Source organism: Camelus ferus, chromosome 18, assembly GCF_009834535.1.
Source record: "Camelus ferus isolate YT-003-E chromosome 18, BCGSAC_Cfer_1.0, whole genome shotgun sequence".
In the NCBI taxonomy this organism is placed as follows: Eukaryota; Metazoa; Chordata; class Mammalia; order Artiodactyla; family Camelidae; genus Camelus; species Camelus ferus.
This window is the reverse complement of record NC_045713.1, coordinates 13,790,882-13,810,412: the sequence shown is the minus strand read 5'-3', so window position 1 is coordinate 13,810,412 and position 19,531 is coordinate 13,790,882. Positions and strand designations below refer to the sequence as shown.

General features: G+C 54.5%; 1 protein-coding gene, 1 long non-coding RNA gene and 1 other non-coding gene across 4 annotated transcripts; 2 read left to right on the top strand and 1 right to left on the bottom strand.

Annotated features, from left to right (window-relative positions):
- The first annotated feature begins 110 nt into the window (after nucleotides 1-110).
- LOC116657534 lies at nucleotides 111-7,536 on the top strand. The gene is made up of 3 exons (XR_004312655.1): nucleotides 111-348; nucleotides 2,010-2,347; nucleotides 5,746-7,536. It is a non-coding gene; the product is annotated as an uncharacterized LOC116657534 (long non-coding RNA).
- On the top strand, nucleotides 398-480 carry LOC116657694. The gene has a single exon (XR_004312890.1). It is a non-coding gene; the product is annotated as a small nucleolar RNA SNORD60 (small nucleolar RNA).
- Nucleotides 7,534-16,134, bottom strand: RAB26 (RAB26, member RAS oncogene family). Of its 2 annotated transcripts, XM_006174029.3 has the most exons (10): nucleotides 16,006-16,132; nucleotides 13,609-14,675; nucleotides 12,478-12,588; nucleotides 9,988-10,029; nucleotides 9,834-9,900; nucleotides 9,581-9,633; nucleotides 9,141-9,206; nucleotides 8,984-9,040; nucleotides 8,817-8,893; nucleotides 7,534-8,705 (listed from the first exon to the last, which is right to left on the bottom strand). In XM_006174029.3, exons 2-10 carry the CDS (start codon nucleotides 13,801-13,803, stop codon nucleotides 8,603-8,605), a joined length of 771 nt encoding a protein of 256 aa, XP_006174091.2. In that variant the 5' UTR covers nucleotides 13,804-14,675; nucleotides 16,006-16,132; the 3' UTR covers nucleotides 7,534-8,602. The 2 variants fall into 2 exon arrangements, with proteins under 2 accessions (XP_006174091.2, XP_032316078.1); XM_032460187.1 differs by having other exon boundaries at nucleotides 8,817-9,040; nucleotides 16,006-16,134.
- Between the last annotated feature and the right edge of the window lie 3,397 nt (nucleotides 16,135-19,531).

The following is a 19,531-nucleotide window of genomic DNA, read 5'->3' as shown; positions in this document are numbered from 1 at the left end:
GCGGAGCATATCAGCAGTAAGCGAAGGCAGATCCTTACGCGGGGATCGCCCAATCGCAGAGGTGGGCAGTTTGTATAAAAGCTCGAGCCTCACGCTTCATTAGTCTTTTGGGATCAGGTGGTACCTGGGAATGTGGGTTTTTGCTGGTTGCATGCCCCACGATCTGGGGCGAAAGTGTTCGCCGAGTGAGGCTAGGGAGGTGTCCCAAACCCACAGTCAGCTCGAGCTCGCTGGTCCAGCCTCCGCCTGAACTCCTCTTTGGTCCTCAACGTTCTGTGCGTTTCTTCCCCACGCTCCTGCCAGTTTCGTCGGGGAAGCCTGAATTTCTAGATATACTTCTTCCTACAGGTAAGGCCGAACTGGACTGGGCCAGGCCTGGTTTCCCCATTCCTCTCCGAGCCTATGATGAATTCCTTTAATTTCTGACACCTCGTATGAAAACTGCACATGCAGTCTGATTATTTTGCAAGACTGAGGCTTCGGGGTTCCCTCCCCCTGTTGGAAGGGCTTGTGGGGTGAAAACAGGTCTTGCCGGAAATGGCAGGGTTGGGCTTCTGTCTACGTTTGGACGCTGTCTTGACTTTCAGTGACGGGGGTGATGAGGCAGCTTTGCCGACCGTGGCTTATCATTAACAATGGAGAAGGACCAGGCCGTTTAAAAACGTTATGTTCTGCAGCTGGTGCCTTGATTCTGTTAGCGGACAGGGGCCTCCCGTAAGAGGGGAAAAAAACCCCAAAGCGCAGGCTCTTGCCTTTGTACGGTGAAAGGATTAACAGTGGAGACATAGGATATAGTGAAAAAGCTGCTCTTTATTACCCAAGAGAAAGGCGGGGTGGGGGAGCTGCAGGCCAGGGTGACCTAGTGCAAGAACTCCCCCTCTTGGGGTCTTAATGTAAGCCCGAGCTGGGGGCTCGGCCTTTGGAGGTGACTCTGCTGGGCCAGCACCGGTGTGGAATAAGCCAGTTTTTTCTGATCCTACAAGTGCGTGCTGTCTGTTTCTCCCCGCCAGCTGAATTCTCCCATTACAAATGCGGTCCTTTTATCTGTCTTTGGTGTTTCTTGCCCTCTTTCCACTGACTGCTTGTTCCTGCTGCTTCTGCTCCCTGGAACAAACACTGGACAAACAAAATCCGGTAACGAGGGACCCTCAAAGACTGTAGTCAAGCTAAAACAATGTGGTCAGGCTAGACTGAGCAAGACCCTTAAAAAATGTGGTCATGAGGATTAGATCTAGTAAAGACTTTCTGTTCCTTCTAGGTGACTCTTTACTTTTAAACTTTTCAAGAAGTCTCTAGTTGATGGGTCCAAGTTTCAGTTTGCTAGTTCCCTGCCTGCCTCAGTTCTGTTACTGAACCAAACTTGCCGGTATGCAGTAAAGCCAATCTACTGGTACCGGGTTGTGGTTAAGGAAAGTGCAGTGTTTATTGCAGGGCACTGAGCAAGTAGTACAAAGAAGCTAGTGCTTAAAAGGCCCAAACTCCCAGAGTCTTTCAAGGAAAGGTTTTAAAGATAAGGTGAGAGAGGAGTGTTGTGGGGTATGTGATCAGCCCATGGACATTCTATTGATTGGCTGGTGGTGAGGTAATCAGGAGTTAACATCACCAACCGGTCTGGGGTCTACGTGTTTGTGGGCAGCATGTAGTTAATTCGCCTGGTGAGGGTTTCAGTGTCTGCCAGACAGCTCCAAGGATATATAGCACATCGGGGTGGAACTAAAGTTCCTTGACTTTGTTTAATGGCTAAACTACTATTGTCTTGCTTGACTGTTTTCCTTTCTATTCTCACTTCTCTGATTAAATGTACTCTTTAGAACTCTGAGAAGCCTAGGAAACTAAAGTTTTCCTGCAGACAAGAGGCAGGCAGAGAACATGGAGGGGGTTGGTTCTGTTCCAGGAGAACCTTTTTAGGGTCGTTCTAGGTTACAATTCTAGCGACCTAAGCACGATAGAAAACCTAGCATTTTTTTCTAATTTTTTTCTCCTATTTTCCTGCTGAATTTTTGTTTCAGGGCTGGGCTCAACAGAAGGAGAAGCATTAAAAGGACTCAAGAAGGGTGATTGGCTCCAGCACACCCAGAATGAGGACATGACGGCAGAATCCTCCAGTAACAGCCCCCGTGGCCCCACAGGGAGCTGGAGCTGTCTTGATCAGCCATCTTGGCTTCCTGTCAGTTTCCTTCCCTCTTAAGGGATCAGGCAACTGTATGCACTGCCCCTGCACTGGCTTCCGCTGAGAACTCTTTCCTAGGTAGTAGGCAAGATCCCTCCTAAGCTTTGGGCCCTATAACAGGTCTCTACCCAGCCTGCTAACATCAGGACTGTCAGTGACTCTGCTGGAGACCTCTAGGTAAGTCAACGTCAGCCCAGGGGCCTGGTGGTTAGGCTGGAGTCTGTATCTGTCTAAAGTGCTGGAGAGTTGGGTTTATAACACCTTCTCGGGGTGAGCCCAGAATTGAAGACTTCTAACCTTAGAGGGCTGTATGGGGATTAACTCCCCCATCAGAACCCCTCCTTGGCTCCCTTAACTGTCCTTGCCAGTAAAGACCCTCCAGCACAGTTACAACCAGGTGGCCTGGGATCAGGAAAGGTCCTTCTGTTCCTGGAACCAAGGCATTCCTCCTGCCATAGGCCCCTCGATAATTGGGACATAAACCGTACCTCTCTGGGAAATCTGTCAATTGGACAGGCTAAAGAGAAAGAAATTAATTCAGTGCTGCACATAGGACTGCCCTGCCTGCCCACTAGAGGAAGGAGAAAGATGGCCCCCTTCTGGCAGCCTGGCCATCAATACTGTTCAGTTTATAATGCAGACATGAAAACAAAGATGGCAAGGTCCCCTATATCCATGATTTCGGGGCTATCAGGACTGATCAAGGTGGAAATGTCCACTCCCAGATCCTCATAAATGTTCTTTTAGAGTCCTGGCAAAAGCAGAGGCTAATCCCCCCTTGGCGATGCCAAAGTTCCCCAGAGCCCTCCACCCCGTCAGAAACGGCAGGGGAGAGTACTTCAGGACAGGCCACCCTGCCATGTGCCCCCTCTCCCATGGGCTCAGATTGGAAAATCAGCTGTGTCCCAAAACACCACAGCGGCTGAACTAAGCAAAAATTTGTCTAAGGGAAGTGCCCGAGGGTGAGGGGAACCATGGGAGTTAACATGCCCTTGTCAGTGCAAGACTTTGCCCAGTGCAGAGAAGAGCCGGGCTCGTATTTAGAAAACCCCCAGAAGTCCCATGATGAATTTGAGTGCCTGACACTTAGTTTCCTCCTTACCTGGAGGGACATTATGTTCATTTTGACTCAGTTGTGTCTGCAATGAAGAGGAAAGGGGGAGAATCCTAGACCAGGCTCAAGGTGGCAGATGAGAGACTACAGGCCGACGCTCATTTGGGCCCTGGAGAAACCATACCCTTATCTGAGCCTGATTGGAACCTCAACACTGGGGCAGGCAACAAGGCCCTTAGCTATTTTGTTTCCTGCTCTCTCCAGGGCATGACCCGTGGGATCACAAAGGCTATGAACTATAACAAGATAAATTACCCAGGGTCACATCTAAACCCAGCCCTCTCCATATGCAGATTCATGGAGGCTTTTAAAATTTAAACCCTAACTGACCTAGAAAGCCTGGAGGGTAAAGGCCTGTTAGCTCTCTCCTCAGGCCACAGCTGGCATTAGAAGAAAGTTACAAAAGCTCGATAAAGGACCTGAGACGCCCATTGCTGAGATGGTGGAGGAAGCAAATAAGGTCTTCCTGAACCACGACCAAGAGGAAGAAGGAAGGAGGGAAGAGAAGCCCGGAAAGATAGGATAGAGAAGCCTCTTGGCAAACTAGCAGGCCAAGACTGGGGCTGTGGTCTTCCCACCTGGCATTAAGCCCCACACACCACTGTAGCTACCGCACACTCAGTGTGCATGTGGCAAGGGAGACAGAGACTGGGAAGGGGAATGTCCCAGTCACCCTGAGGGAAGGCAGCCAATTCCTGAGCCCAGGCCCTCTGTCATGGCTGACCAGAAATGACGCCTATTGGCTTGAGAAGCCCCCATGGGTGTAGAAGGTAAGGAGGTTAGTTTCCTTTAGGGTATGGGGTCTGCCTTCTCTGTACTCCCCTTCGAGACCTTTTGATGGTAGCAGGTCGGTTAATAGAAGTAGAAAGGGAAGCTCTACCCTGCCAACTCACTAAACCCCTCTGCAAGTTGGGAAGTTGGCAAGGAACCCATTCCTTCCTCTACATTCTGGAGTGTCCGGGTCCCCTATTGGGAAGAGACCTCTGTCCAGTGGCTGGCTGATTGCCTGCAGGTAGACTCTGACCCTCCTTCCTAGGGGACCCCCGAGTCTGGTACACTTGTAGCCCAGGTTTGCCCAAAACACCACACCTGTAGAAATTCTTAATCTTAAGCCTGGAAGAAGTGAAACCACCTAAAACCTGAGGCCCTCTGGGGACTTAGGCCCTTAAGTTACCAAGTTCCAGCAACTAGGAATAATCATACCTTGTAAGTCCCCCTGTAATACCCCTATACTACCTGTCAAAAAGCCAGGTGGCTCCTACCTTTTTGTACAGGACCTCCGGGGGCTCAGTGAGGCAGTCATACCAAAACACCCTGTTGTACCAAACCCGTAGACCTTCCTTGCCTAGGTTCCCGGCGGGGGCTGTATTTCTCAATGCACCTAAGGGGTGCCTTTCTCTACATTCCTCTTCCGAATTTCTAACTGCCATAATCCACCTAACTTTGCTGGGCCTGGCTCCCTGTAGGGTTTCAGGACAGCCCTCACATCTTTGGAAACCCTTTGGGACAGGACCTGAAGGAGCTCACACCCAGAGCACCTTGATACAATATGTGGATGATTTATTTATAGCCGGCCTCACCCTCAAGGCCTCTAGGGAAGACACTATTAAAAGAGGATACTGGGTCTCCAGGAAAGGCCCAGATCAGCCGTACTCAAGTAAAATACTTGGGTTCATCATCAGTGAGGGAAAGAAAATGTTGAATCCCGCCAAACCTGAAAACAGCTGCAAGGGTTCCTTGGTATGACTGGCTTCTGCCGAATTTGGGTCCCATCCTGTGGCCAACTAGCCAAACCTCTGAGAAATTAAGAGGGACGGTTCGACTGGGACTTAGCATGCATGCACCCGAGCTTTTGAACAATGAAAAGCCGTGATCACGGCCCCAGCTTTGGGGCTACCCAAACTAGATAGGCCCTGTAAACTGGGCCAGCCTGTCGCCAAACAACTAGACGTAGCTAGAGGATGGCCTGCTTGTCCTACAGTGGCCACCTCCCTGCTAGTAAGGGTGACTTTGTCCTCACCCCCCAGTCTGTCTTCCCACTATATCTACAGCCCTCATGCAAGGGGAATGCTTGTTGGGGAACTGACCAACGCCAACTGCCATGCCACTTTCCAGGTCTCACGGATGTGAAAACATGACGGCCTGGGGACTTGTAAGTTGCTGAAACTCAGGAGGCAGGGACCGGAAAAAAAACTCATGGGCCACATTAACTACTCAGTTTTTTCTTTTGTGGCCTAACATACTGGTTTCCTGGTTCCTGAATCAAAAAACAAAAGCTCCAGTGAGTGTTAACTTATCAAATGTCCAGACCCCTCCCAAGTTCACCCCGTTGGGGGAGTCCAAGCGCAGTATTCTATCGGGATAAGGCCCTGAATGCCATGCAACACTTACATCCATTTCCTCCTGGCTGCACAAGGGACCACTTTTAAAAGCTTAAACATTGCCCTTGCTCTGTCCGCAGTGCTAGATGGATGGGGACCTGGTCTCTGGCACACCCGACGTGACAGTTAAATTAGACCCACAGCTGGGGGCCTCTTCCAGTAGGATAGATGAAGACCTCATTAAGGATATGTTACTACACAGACAATTTGGGACAACAGTACTTTTCTTCTAGTCTACACTTGCCAGGTAATAGAGCCAGCCCCTCACTCCACTGTTCTTGGGTCTCCTGGTCTAGCAGGACTGGCCACAGGAGGACTTGGATTGCATGCTTTTCTCAGCTAGCTATACTGCCCAGACCTTTAGCCAATCCCAGTGCCCTGGTGGCCATGGTCTTACAAAACCATGGTGCCTTAGATCTCACTGCAAGCCAGGAGGGAACATTTTACTACAAGCGGGTGCCGGAAGAGATGAAAGGCCTGCTGGAACAGGCAGCAAACAAACGGGTGAGGAACTTGGCTGGTGATGACCCCATGCCTGCCTTGGCTCTTGCCTTTTCTTGGCCCCACTGTGACTACCCTTTTAGCCCTACTTTTTGGACCATGCTTACTTAAAATACTTCATTTCAAATCATCTCCAACAACTTCAAAATAAAATCTGTTGCTGTGTGGTTGGAAGCCCACCTTGGGGTCAGATTATCTAGATTTTGAACAGAACAGATAGAGACCTCTACTCTGGCTAGACTGGCCAGTGCCCCCATACAGCAGGAAAAACCTACAGAAAATAGACATCTCAGCTCACTTCCCCAAGTATGGAGTCTTGGGAAGGTGAGTGGTTAGGCGGACTCACCTTGGCTTATTAACAGAAGTACCAGTTAGTCAGCGGACAGAGACCAAATTGGAAAGCCCATCAAGTGTGTGGGTCCTTGTCTGCCAGTTTAAATCTTCACTAGAGGCAGAGGGACAGTGAAAAGGAACTCTTATATTCAGACAAGGGAAAACACTATAAAGCAGGGAGCCCTTCTCCAGGTCAAGACAGCGCCAGCCCCTGGTCAGACTGTTACTGGAAGACTTGTCATTAATTCAGTGGTGCTAGTCAGCCTCTATTGTGGACTCTTGCCTCCTGTGGAGCTCAGCCCTAAAACTTTGGTGGGAAAGAGAACAAAAAGATACTGGAGTATCCTTGGAATTGATGCAGCCATTGTGGAACATAAAATATCTTGTATGGCTATGTCCTTGGATAGAAACATTCTGTTGAGGGGTTATGTCCTTGAAACCAAGGAGCCAGCTGCAGGGTAAGAGAAACAACTTTTTTTGAAAACAGCCTGGCATTTGCTAATCAGCCAGGGTCAGTAAGCCTGCCTGATCACCCCTCCCTAGACCCTTGAGAATATTTTCTGTTCTGCAGCTGGCGCCTTGATTCTAAACATGATAGAAAGCCCAGCATTTTTTCTTCCTTCTTTCCCCACAAAGTTTTTTGTTACAGGGCTGGACTCAGTGGAAGGAGAAGCGTTAAAAGGGCTCAGGAAAACTTGTCTCCAGCACACCTGGAATGAAGACATGACGGCAGAACCCTCCAGTAAAAGCCCCTGTGGTCCAGCCGGGAGCTGGAGGTGTCTTGACTGGCCTTAGCTGACGTTTTCCCTCTGGAGCACTTTCCCTTTCCTGCCTCCACTGAGAATTCTTGGGTGGTAGGCAAGATCCCATCTAAGTTTTGGGCCCTGTAAGGTCTCTACATGGCCCACTAATGTCAGAGCCATCAGTGACCTGGCTGAAGACCTTGAGGTAAGTCTACATCTTTCCAGGGGCCTGGGGGTCAGGTGGGAGTCCATATCTGAAGAGCTTAATAAAGCAAAGGCAGTGAGTTGATCAGAGCACATGTGTCTTTATTTTCACACCTGTTTGCATCCCAGAGGGCTCCTTGGGATGACTGGCTTATCTCTGGGCAGTCCTCAGTAAGGGGTAGAGGCATGAAGATGGAAGTTCATACCAGTGACTTCCCACCTATTTGGAGTGCCTTCTTTATTTTTGCCTGAGGCCAAAAAATAAGTTTTTGTGCCTTTGCCCTGGGGGTGGGCCATGAAGTAACAGGACCTGAACAGTCGCTTTATTTCAATGGACAAGGCAGGCACTCCACTGGACACAACTTTATTCACTAGGACCAGAAACAAAAGCTCTCAGAAGACTTGACTTGAAGATTTTAGTACAAGGTGGAGCTCCTTGCCCACCCCTGGCTTGACCGCAGCAAGCACTGGCCTCAGCTGTGGGCCGGGCCCAGTACGGTACCCTGGGCAGCAGGTGAAGGCTGGCAGTCCTAGTTTCCCTGACATTTCTGTGACTTCCCACATGCAATTCACTGCATTACAAAGCCACAGCCTTGGCATCCTCCAAGGTAACGTGAAAGACCCTGTTGGCAGCCGGGGCCTCCGAGTGGGTGGGCCATGAGCAGGCCGCTCTGGTCCTTGGAGCACAGATGCATGATGTTATTTGCAGTGAGGCCCGCTGCCCCAGGCATGGACAGGAATTAGGCTTTTTCCTTCCTGGGCAGCATATGCAACAGAAGACATGGCTTTCTAGGCAATTAGGCACTGGATGCATGCTCCTCAGAGCTGGGCGTGCCCAGGAGGGGGCAGCAGAGTGCCATGGTGGGAGGCACCCGGCAGTCTATACACTGTGGGGGCCCATCTGGTGCAGAAGATGGTTGCTTTTCTGTGAGGGCCTTGATGGCAAGGCCTTCAGGCAGGAGAAGGTGAAGGAGGCCTGTGGACCTTTTGGCTTCCTGAGGCCCATTTATTGGGACCAAGGGTCTAGATGGCTGCCCAGATGTGGGCTTGTTAGAAACAGATACCCTGGGGTTGACTGCTGGGTGATGACATCAGGGACATGTAGACTCTGTCCAGCCTTCCAGAAGGATACCCCAGTGGCTGTGCCCAGCCAGGTTCAGGGTCTGCAGCAGAAGGCCCCCCGGCCCTCCCTCCTGACATAGTCGTGCAGCAGAAAGCGATGCTCGCTGGGGGCCTTCGTGGAGCGCTGCTTCAGCTCCCTGTGGGGCAGGGATGACCATGGAACAGGGTGGCCTATGCCTCCAACAAAGGGATTCAGACCCTAGGTCTGCGGGGGGGGGCGATTCTTCCTGGTGACTGGCAGGACTTACTTTGCTATGGCCGTGAAGGCCAAGTCCACGTTAAGGCCCGTCTTGGCGCTGGTCTCCATGAATGGTAGCCCGTACTCCTGCAAACAGCCAGCTGCAGACTGATGGGGACAGCCCCAGCCCTGAAGCCTCAAGGGCACCCCCTGGCCATGCTGCAAACCCCAACTCACCTTAGCCAGTTTCTCCCCATCCTCCCTCTTCACCACACGCTCCTGAGCAGAGTCCACCTGGTACAAGAGTCTGGGTAAGAGCTGGCCCCGGGTTCACTTCCCTACCACCCTTCCCCCCTGCAGAGCCAGGGGAGAGAAGACAGGCTGGGGTGCCCACCTTGTTCCCCAGCAGCATGAGCACCACGTCGTGCTGGGCGTACTCTTGGATCTCTGCCAGCCAGGCCTGTTCGGGAAGAGCTGAGGCCAGGCTGGAAGCTAGTGCTCCCAGCAACCCCTGGCCCCTCCAGGACACCTCACAGGGTGCCACAGGGTGCCTCTCAGTGTTTGGCTAAGAGGGTCAGAACCAGTGCTCCTTGTGTGCTGTTCCGGAGGGAATCCAACAGGTACCTTATCTCAGGTGTTGGGCTGCTGAACTGGAAAGTCACTCAGGCCCCCTGCAGCTCACGGTCAACCTGAGCCACCATACTTGGGCCATGAAGAAGGGTTCTTTCCTCCTCCCCACTATCAGTAGGGCCCTCAGAACTCTGGAACCCTGATGCCATCTATGGTCAAGCTCCATTATGACCTGTCACCCCAACCAGGAAGGAAGCCACTGACCTGGATGCTGTCAAAGGAGGCCTTGTTGGTGACATCATAGAGCAACAGCAGTGCTGGGGGCAGAGGGCAAATGAGGATACCCCCTGGAGCCCATGGCGGCTCCCCATCCATCACCCACACCCTCACATGTCACACCCTTGGCGCTTCTGCCTCCTTCACACCCTGGGCACCCTCCTCCAAGCAGAAGCCTAGGGAGCAGAACACCCACAGAGCATGGCCCCAATTCCCTGGGGCTGCATGCCCACGAGCTCACCATGAGCGTCACGGTAGTAGGCGTGCGTGACACTGCGGAACCGTTCCTGGCCGGCTGTGTCCCAGATCTGCGGCAAGGGGTATGGTCCAGCGGTCAGGGCTGCTCAGTCCCTCCAGGTGCCCCCTACCCTCAACTCCCCCCAGTCACCCCTCACCTGCAGCTTCACCTTCGTGCCATCCACATTCAGCACTTTGTTCTGAAACACAACCAGCCAGCTTCAGTGAGGGCCCAGGGCCAAATGCACCATCCTAGGCAGCAGCTAGACCCATGCCACCCTCCATCAGAGGAGGGGGGAGCAACGGGAGGGCCAAGGATAGGGTGGGGAGGCAGGCAATGCCAGGGGGCCCCTGGTGTGCCCCTGAATTCATTATCCTGTGGGTCCCTCAGTTGGCTGGGCTCTGCCTCCAATGCCCACCTCCTGGTTCGCTGCACTCTACCTGCAAATAATGCTTCCACTTGGATCTAAGTCCAAGAGTCCACCTAGATTTCCCCCTATACCGGCTACACCTCCTGCTGGTGACCTGTGCATGGAGGGTGCCCAAGCCACTCCAGCTCAGATGGTCATCCTGATGGACTTGAAGGTTGCCACCCTCCCTGGCCTGCTGTGTCCAATTCTGAGCCAAGTGTTTCTTCCTCTGCCCATCCTGGAGGCCTGGCACACAGCCCCACCAGCTCCACTGCCCTTGTGGGCCCCTTGTCGCCATCCATCCATCAGTCACTGAGTCCTGCTGCTCTGTGCCACCTCCCACAGCGCCTCTGAAGCCCAGCCCCCTCCCCCTGCTCTCCTTCACCCCAGCTGCCCTCCTCTCCTTGGTGCCCAGCTTCCCTGTGCCTACTTCCCATTTCAGCTGCACCCTACACACCTCTCCTCTCCCCTGTGCTCAGTGCAGAATGCAGACCCCTGCGCTCATAGGCCTCAAGGCCCTGCCCCAGCCCCTCTCACAGGCCACAGGCACCTCTCACAGCCCTGCACGCGCTGCTCCTTTTGCTTAGAGCCACGTGCTTGACCAGTGTGTGACCCCAGGCCCATTACTAACACTCTGCCTCAGTTTCCCCACCCACAAATGGAGAGAAACAGGGTGCCCATTGTATGACTGCTCCAGTTACTTTCAGATCTACTATATGCAAAGCACTGAGAACTGAGTCTGGCCCAGAGTAGGGCTGAAGGGTTTGTTGTGATTTAATAGCCCCTCTCCCAGCTCAGACAGCAGGCAGCTCCCTGAGGACGGGGCCCAAGGCAGTTAGCAGAGTCCAGAACTTGGCCTGGTACCCAGTGGATGTTTGATATGTGCTTGCTGGCTGGCGATGCTCCCTAACTGGGCTCTCCCAGTTCAAGACTAGAGACAGGGAGGGGCCCAACCCCAGTTCCTATCTGCCAGGGTGGGGGCAGGGGGCTGCTAACCACCAGCAGAGGCCCCAGGTGGCAGGATCCTCACCACCTCCCTCTTTGCTGAGCTCCTGCTGTCAGGGTGCTTCTGGGTCTCCTGGGAACCAAGAGCAGCCATCTGCCCAGCTGCAGGAAGGCTGGGGAGGACACCCCGCCTTCCCCGGCACCCTGAGTAGGGGTGTGAACCACACAGCCTCACCTCCCTCACCACCTGCCCCCAGAGCCAAGAGGGAAGTGAGAAGCGGGGAGGTGAGGCCAGAACAGGCAAAGGGCCAGGCCTACACCTCCCCCTTCTGGTATTTCAACCCTTACTTCACCTGAGAGGACTTGAGGGGCTCTTCCTCCCCACACAGGGCAGAGAGCAGCTCCCCAGACTGGAGGGAACCCCCCTTCCCAGTCCCCCAATGGGCCTCCCTCCCAGCCTTCTGCTGACTGGGTCTAATTAAAGGGTGAGAAAAATGCAAATTTGGGATTTGCTGAGAACACACCAGCACCTTGGCACGCGGAATTAAGACTGATGCCAGAGCCCCACAGGCCTAGGGCTGTGGCCACCATCGTTCCCCCGTGACTCCACAGGCTGCTTGGGGTGCTGGAGTGGCTCTTGGGGAGCGAAGAGTCCAGGGTCACCCCTCAGAAGGACCCCAGGACATGGCTCTTTGGCAGGGGATAAGGTGGTGATTGGCTTTGGCAGGGGAGAGCAGCCAGGTGGGAGCATTTCCCATGAGTCTCCTCACCCAACCAAGAGCAGGGACTTCTCCCCAGCTCTGGGACAGGGTGTGTGCTTGAGTGCCAGAGCCACCTGTCTTCTAGGTCCTGGGCAGGCCACCCAGCACCTGAGGGCCCCCTATACAATGTGACAGTGATGCTGTCCTCCTGAGTGGATATGGATCTTGAGTTCCCACTGATAGCCACCACCGTAGGGGCACCAGCACCCATTCCCCACAAGGCACAAGATACAGCCCCCAAGGTCATGCCAGTCCTGGGCACAGGGGTATCATCTCTGCTTCAGTCAGATACAGCCACCACCTGTCTCCAAGACACTTGGGGTGTCAGGAGGCAGGCAGCTTGGTGGTTAAGGTGTCCCACCTCAACCACACTGACCGTGGGAGCCAGCTCCATCTCTTGAGCCTGTCTGTGCCACAGGGATAATGGAGAACCAAATGCCCAGGGGTGTTGTGAAAACCCAGTGAGCTGGTGTTAGGGCCCAGGGCATGGATGGGCCCAGTCAGTGCTTGAGACATCAGCCTCCACTCTTACCCGGAAGTCGATGCCCACGGTGGAGATGAAGGTTCCTGCCAGGAAAGCCCCATCCTTGAAGCGCACCAGTAGGCAGGTCTTCCCCACGCCCGAGTCCCCAACCAGCATCACCTGGGGCACGAAGGAGGGGCAGACAGGACTTGGGGACTGGCCCAAAAGGTATCTAGTCTTCCCAAAGCTGGCCTGATCATAGAGGGGCTGTGGGTGAGGGGCAGGAGTAGAGGGAGGTATCCTAGGTTGGCAGGTTCAGCAGGGCCTGGGGGAGACACAGGGCCTGGGCCTCCAGTTTCCACCTCTAGAAGGTTCTATCCCCTCTGTACTGAAAAATGGCCCATCTCAATCAGTGGGGTGTGGGAGCAGCTGCCTACATCCAGGGCGCTACCTGGACACCTTGCGTGATCTAGAAGGGGAGCATTTAGGGCTTAGTGGGGAGCAGAACTTGGGGACCTCCTGAGAGGCCTCTGTGCCAGGAGGCTTCTTCCAATCCCAGTAAGACTCTAGAGGAATTTGCCAAATGAGGGTCAAATCTTGGTGTGAGGAGGGGCCGAGGCCATGTCTGTGGACAAGGAGGAGCAGTCAGGCCTCCCCCCCGCCCCATCCCCTGGCCTGTTGCCAAAATCTCCAAAACCCAAAGATGGTCCTGCCACCCCAGTCCCCCACAATTCATAATAGCTTCTGCCTTGGCCTGAAAGAGGCCCTAGCACTCCCCACCCAGCTGGCAAAGCTGTTCTTAGTCTCTCCCACTAAAAAGAGGAGACCCAAAGACCCTGGGAGGTAACAGAACACAGCATATGGGAAATGATGAGACGGGCCTGGGTGGGGGCAGGAGTATTAAGGAGTAGGACACCTGCCAGGCTCTGACTTCCGCAAGACCTCTTGTCCCGCCCAGCCAGCTGGGTAGGGGGCAGGCCTTGCCAGATGTTGGGTATCCCAAGACCAGGTTTGACAGCTGTGTATGTGTGTGCGTGCGATGCACCGCACCAGCCGTGCCAGCTGCGGGGTGCTGCTGGAGCCAGCTCCGCGCTGAAGGTCCGCAGGGCCCCGCTCCCTTTCCCGCGACCCCCCTCCCCGCTCGGCTCGGGCCGGACGCCACCTGCTGCTCTCGCATGGGGCTAGGGGTACTCGGCTCACCTTGAAGGCGACGTCGTAGAAGTCGCCGCCGCTGCCAAGCGGAGACTGGCCCTGCTGCAGGAGCCCGTTGGGCGACGTCTTGGAGCCGGGGCACGCAGTCCCGGGGCGCACCAGCCGGGGCCCGTTGGCTGCGGGCAGTGCGGAGGTAGCCGGCGCGCTGCCTCCTTTGCTCTTGGGGGTCTTTTTCCTGGACATGGCTGGCGGGCTGGCGGGCTGGCGGGCGCTCAGTGCGCTCCTGCTGCAGCCGCCGCCCCCCGGGCCGCCCTGCTCCCCGCGCCCTCAGAGTCAGACCTGGTCCCGAAGCTGAAGCCGTCCGGCGGGGTCAGCGGCGGCGGCGGCGGCGGCGGCATCCCGGGCGCCCCGCTCAGCGCCGCCCCGCCCCCGCCGCCCCACAACCCCACAGCCACTCAGGACAGGCCTCTCGCCGCCGCCACCAATGGCCAGCCTGAGGCGGGGCCATGCTAATAAGTTGGCCGCCCCTGGGGCGGGGTCAGGAGGCTCAGGCTCTGCGCTGGGTGCGCGGGATCTCAGCGCCTCTGCCGGGTTGGGGGCAGTTCCCGCCCCGCCCTAGGCGCCGCGACGCAGCTCCATAGCTGAGTCTATGCTTGGGTGCGGGTGTGGGGCGGTGGACCTGGGTGACGGAGCACCCGGCATTCTGTAGCTTCTCTGCTTTTTGTGCGCCACTCTGCCCCGCGCTGCCCCTTGCCTAGTGACCTCCACTGGATCCCCTCCTGGCCTGGGACGAGGAAAGTGCCCTGAGGTGGGGGCAGTGAGGCAGTGAGGCAGTGGGCCTGCATGGGGTGGGCACCCTGGCGTTCTGTCCCTTCTCAACCAGAGATGCCACCTGGCCTGCTGAGGCACCGCCCCACTCTCTTCCAGGGCAGGCGGGTCCACGAAGCTCCAACACTCGAGCCTGGCAAACAAACCCGGGTGCGCCCCACCACTTAGGGCTCTGCTGACAGCTGGTTATCACGGACAGGACACAGCGGCCAGGCTGAGCGGCAGGGATGAGCCTGAAGGGCGTTCTCCCCCGCAGATTCTGCTCGCGGGGCTGAAGCTTCAGGATCCTTGGGGAAAGGGAAGTCAGTGTCACAGCTAGCAGCCTGCCCTCTGAGGGTCCCCTCCCCTGGGGCTCTGCCCTCGGGGGTCTGGGAGGTGAAGGAGATCGGAGGCCCCTGGGCTGGGCTGTGGCTGGCCCCTTAACTTTCTAGTGCTTCCAATTGCTGATCATCCAAACCCCTCTCCAGGGCCTGACACCAGCTCCCTACCTGGGCTGCCTGGGGCTCTGTACCAGGACTCCCACCCAAGATGCTCTGGGTTTTGAGAATGAGGCTGAGTTGGTCTTGCAATCCTGGGAGTGGTAAGCCAAGATGCCCCTCTCCTAGGGCTTGGGAGTATCAGGTGCAGACGAAGGGCAGCACCCCTGCTCTGTACTCCTCCGGCCTGAGACATGACAGCTGTCACCAGGATCCTGGGCCCTTCAGAGGCCTGAGCTCTCTCAGCTGGCAATGCCCAGAGCCAAAATAATTACAATGGGCAGAAGCTACCTCTCAGATTCAGAGGTCTGGGAAAACATAGATGGAAGGATGTTGCTCAGCAAAGCAATTCCTCGAGAGGGCCTGGCAGGGCCCTGCACAGGAGAGGCTGTGGAAAGCTGCCCTTTACCAAGCACCATTGTGTGATAGGTACATGTCATCTTTAAAACTATTCTGTGAGGTGGGTGCTGCTATGATTCCCCATCTTCAGATGGGAAACTGAGGCCTGGAGAGGGGGAGGGAGCTGTCCAAGGTCCCAGCCAGGAAGTGGCAGAGCCAGGATTTGTACCTGGGAACTGGCTCCGGAGAGCATAAAATGTCCCCTGGCAGGGTTTGCCCAGGGGTTCCCTAAAGGTGGAGACCTATCCCTCATGGCCATATCAGAGCAGGGGGGCCAATTTGAGGAAGTCCTCTGAGGGCCCTCCACCTCCTTTCCTGTCTCACTCCTCTGGCTCCCCACTTCTTCCAGGCCGATGTTTAGATGTATAGTTAGTCTACAGAGGCCTCGGGATGCTGGGTTCCCAATGCTGTGGCCCTGGGGACTCCAGGTGTCTCACCTCCAGGAGGCCAACTTCAGGGTGGCTGGCTCAGGATCTCAGCTAGCCAATACTCACTGACCCCAGCATCCTAGGCAGTGGGTTCCCTGCGGATATCCTCCTGCCAGCTGCTGCCAGAGCATGCCCAGGGCCTTGGAGCCACAGAGGAGTTTGAGTGTCTTAGGGGTGGTGCTGCAGGTAGGGCACCCTAAGTTGGGGGAGGAGTGCTGGTGGGGTAACTAGGAAGAAGAGAAGCAGGCATTCTAGAGAGAGTGAGAAGCTAGGAAAGGAGGGAAGCTGAGAGCAGCAGAGGAGAAAAAATTTACCTTGCAACCTTTAAAATTAGGAGAGTATGTAGAAATCCAGGTCTCTGGTTGCTCTTGAAAAGAGGGAATTCTGGGTCCCTGGGTCACAGCACCCCGCCTGCCTTTCTTGCCTTCCAGCAGATCTCCTAATCTTTGATCATTATGTCTCTTGGTTCTTCTATTTGCCATCTGTCTCACCCTCTGGAATGTAAGCTCTCTGGACACAGGAAGCAGCTTGTCTTGGTTACTGTCATATCCCTAGCAGCTGGCTCCAGGCCTCAATAAACAATTAAATTGGTGAAAGAAATATGAGTTAGAAACACGGGCCCAACTTCAAGGGAACACGTCATTGCTAATGAGGATTTAAGGCAGAACATGCCTCAACATGCAATGAAAATAAGACTAATGTGATAAGTAATGAGAGTAAGGCTTTGTGGAGCAGGGGCATTTGCAGTGGGCTTTGAAGATTGAGCAGGAGTCCAACAGGAGTGGAGATACAGAAACTTGCCAGGTGGCGAGAGTGAATATGTGCAGGCTTGGAGTGCCAGTAGGTAGGAACTTTGAGCAGAAGAGGCCAAAGTGTGGTCCAGGTGCTTGGAGGAAATGGGAGGTATTCCATTTGGTAACATAGGACGGGACTAGATCGTAAGGTGAATTTGAATGTTTTGCCTAGGAGCTTGGAAAGTGTTCAGTGAGAAGTAGGGAGACATGCGTGGTTTCTGAGCAGGGCAACAGAGAGAGGGCACTGCTTTAGGAATATAGGGAGTGGCCAGGAGGCGGTGGATGGTGCAGCCTGGGGATGGGGAAATGAGTTTGAGGAGGATTGCAGTAATCCATGGGGAAATAATGGGGACAGAGGGAACCTCCAGGAGAGGCAGAATCTGCAGGCCTAGAGGTGAGGCAAGGAAGAGTTAGAGCCCATGTGGCAGAGACAGCGGGGTGCTGAGATGAATTAAAAAGGGAAAATTCTTTGCTACTTCTCCCAAGATGGGGACAATCTGTATCTCTTGCCCTGGGGTCAGGGTAGGGGCTGTGATCGCTTTGAGCAATAGATACGGCAGAAGTGAACCTATGCCTGTTTCAGGACCCAAACCTTACACTTTGGCAGCTCTCCCTTCCTGTCTCCGGGAGCACTCATTCTTGGAACCCAGCTGCCATACTGTAAGAAAGCCCAAGTCACCCCATGGAGAAGCCCAGGTGGGAAGGACCCCATTTGTCAGCCACGTGAGTAAAGAGGACAACTTGGCAGATTCCATGCAGAACAGAGGTAAGCCATCTCCACTGAGCCTTGCCCACAGTGCAGACTCAAGCATTTGGGGATGTCTTTTATACAGCAAGAGATACCTAGAATAGAGACACAAGGGGGAAAAGGGGCCAATTTGATGGGAATGGTCAGGAGGGTGGCTCCGGCTGGACCAGGTGATGTCCAGATTCTCGGGTCTTCAGATCTAGAGAGAAGACCCCTTACGGGCCAGGGTGGGTCCCTGAGGCAGGGTTTGGAGTTGAAGCGAGCCCTGGGGCTGAGGTAGAGGTGAGGCTTGAGGACTGTATCCCCCTGGGGAGGGTACCACAGCCCTCAACCCTTCTGGCATAGGGCTGGCTCTGCTGGTCAGGGGAGGGTCTACATGGCTCCATGTCCCAGCAAAGGGATGGAACAACCCCAAGCCTCACTTCTGGACCTTCACCCCATCAGCACCCTCTGATGGCCCGGATTCCTGGTCCCCTCACATCTAGGGCTCTCAGCTCCTGAACAGTGCCTTCTGATTTGCCCTTCTGTGTGTCTGACCCTCCCATCCTGGAGTGGTGTGTGCCATGAGTCCCCAGACACAAGCACCCTCTGGGACCTATGGCCTGGGAAAGTCCCTCTGGACTCCGAATTTTTAAGCCCTTCAGTTTCATACTTACATTCCACTTACCCACAGGGTATGACCCTCAAGCCAGGAGAACTTGGGCAGGAATGAGAGTCCTTCTTGATGACCTTTCAGTCTCTGCTTGGAGTCCCCTCCCCACTTCCCTTCCCCCTGGCTCCTTCCACCCCCTACTCTTCCTCCATGAACACTCATGTGGACTCACATTTGCTCTCCAGTGGTTCCTGGGGGACTGCGCTGCCTCTGTACCAGTCTGCCAGCTCCTGCCCTCACCAAACACTGAATGGAGAACTGTGAGCAGGACAGAGCTACACTGCACTTCAGGGTCCTTTAGCAATGGAGGAGTGGCAACGCCCCCAAACTTGTGCCCCCAGAGTGCCTCCTAAGAAGACAGTCTCCTAAGGAATTCAGCTATATGCAATCTTAGGGAAAGGGACACTGGCTGGGAATGTGCCAGAAAGCAGAGGCCCTGGCTGGGTCCCTGGCTTGCTGGGTGACCCCGTGCATGTGGCATATCTTCTCTGAGCCTGCTCCCCTCTCTGTGAAATGAGGGGGCGGGAGGAGCTGATCTCCAAGGTCCCTTCCAGCTCAAACACCTTATGTTCTATGAAATCTGCGTGAACGTTGCCATGGAGATGTCAGAGAGGAACTGCAGCAGCGCTGAATGTGACTTCCACCCGAAAGAGGAGAACCAAGTCACCTGAGGAAACGGCTCATGTCAAAGTAACACCCCTCACCACCTCCAGATGCCTGGGTGCACAGGCGCCACATTGAGTGTCCTGCTCCCAAGAGGACATACCCACCTGCCCCACATTCTGCCTTGTCACACTGAGGCCCAGTAGGCAGTAAGGGGTGGGTGTCCATCCCTGCTTGAGGGGAAAAGGACCATTTGGTAGGAGGGCTGGAGCAGAGGGCTGTTTCCTTTCAGGTGTGGATGCAAGGTTTGCTCTCTGTCCTTGCCTCCCACAGCTGCTCTGGTACTCACACCTGAGTACTCTTAGCAGTCTCAGGACGCAAAATGCTCCAACTGCAGAGGAGAGGGTCAGAGGGAGGCCTCACTGTGATCCAGACCCTATACTGAGGCCTCATGTGGGCAAGCTCAGGTGGCACAGAGCTCTCCCAGCTGCCTCAAATCTCCTGAGTGCAACATGTGGCCTCTAGCGGGGGAGGCATTCGAGTAACCATGACAACCACTGAAGTCTGAGCACTGGCTGCCCCTGGAGTGGGCCAAGTTCTTCCTTTGCACTGTCTCTCTTCTTCCTTCCTTCCTTTCTCTCTCTTCCTTCCTTCCTTCCTTCCTTCCTTCCTTCCTTTCTTATCTTGCTGTTGTTATTGGGGGGAGGTAATTAGGTTTATTTATTTATTTAATGGAGGTACTGGAGATTCAACCCGGGACCTCACGCATGCTAGGCATATACCCTGCCACTGAGCTATATCCTCCTCCCTCTTTTTTCCTTAATTATAAAAATAATATCAGTTTTGTGGGCATGTCAACAACACAAAAGAGCAAGGCAAGAATAAAAGTCTTCATTCTCCTAGATCCTGTCCTGCAGGGTAACTACTAATAGGTTGGCAGTGGCTTCTGAATGAGTTTCCTATTGCTACTGTGACAAATTTCCACAAGTACAGTAGCACAAAACAATTCAAATTTATCATCTTATACTCGGGAGACCAGAAAT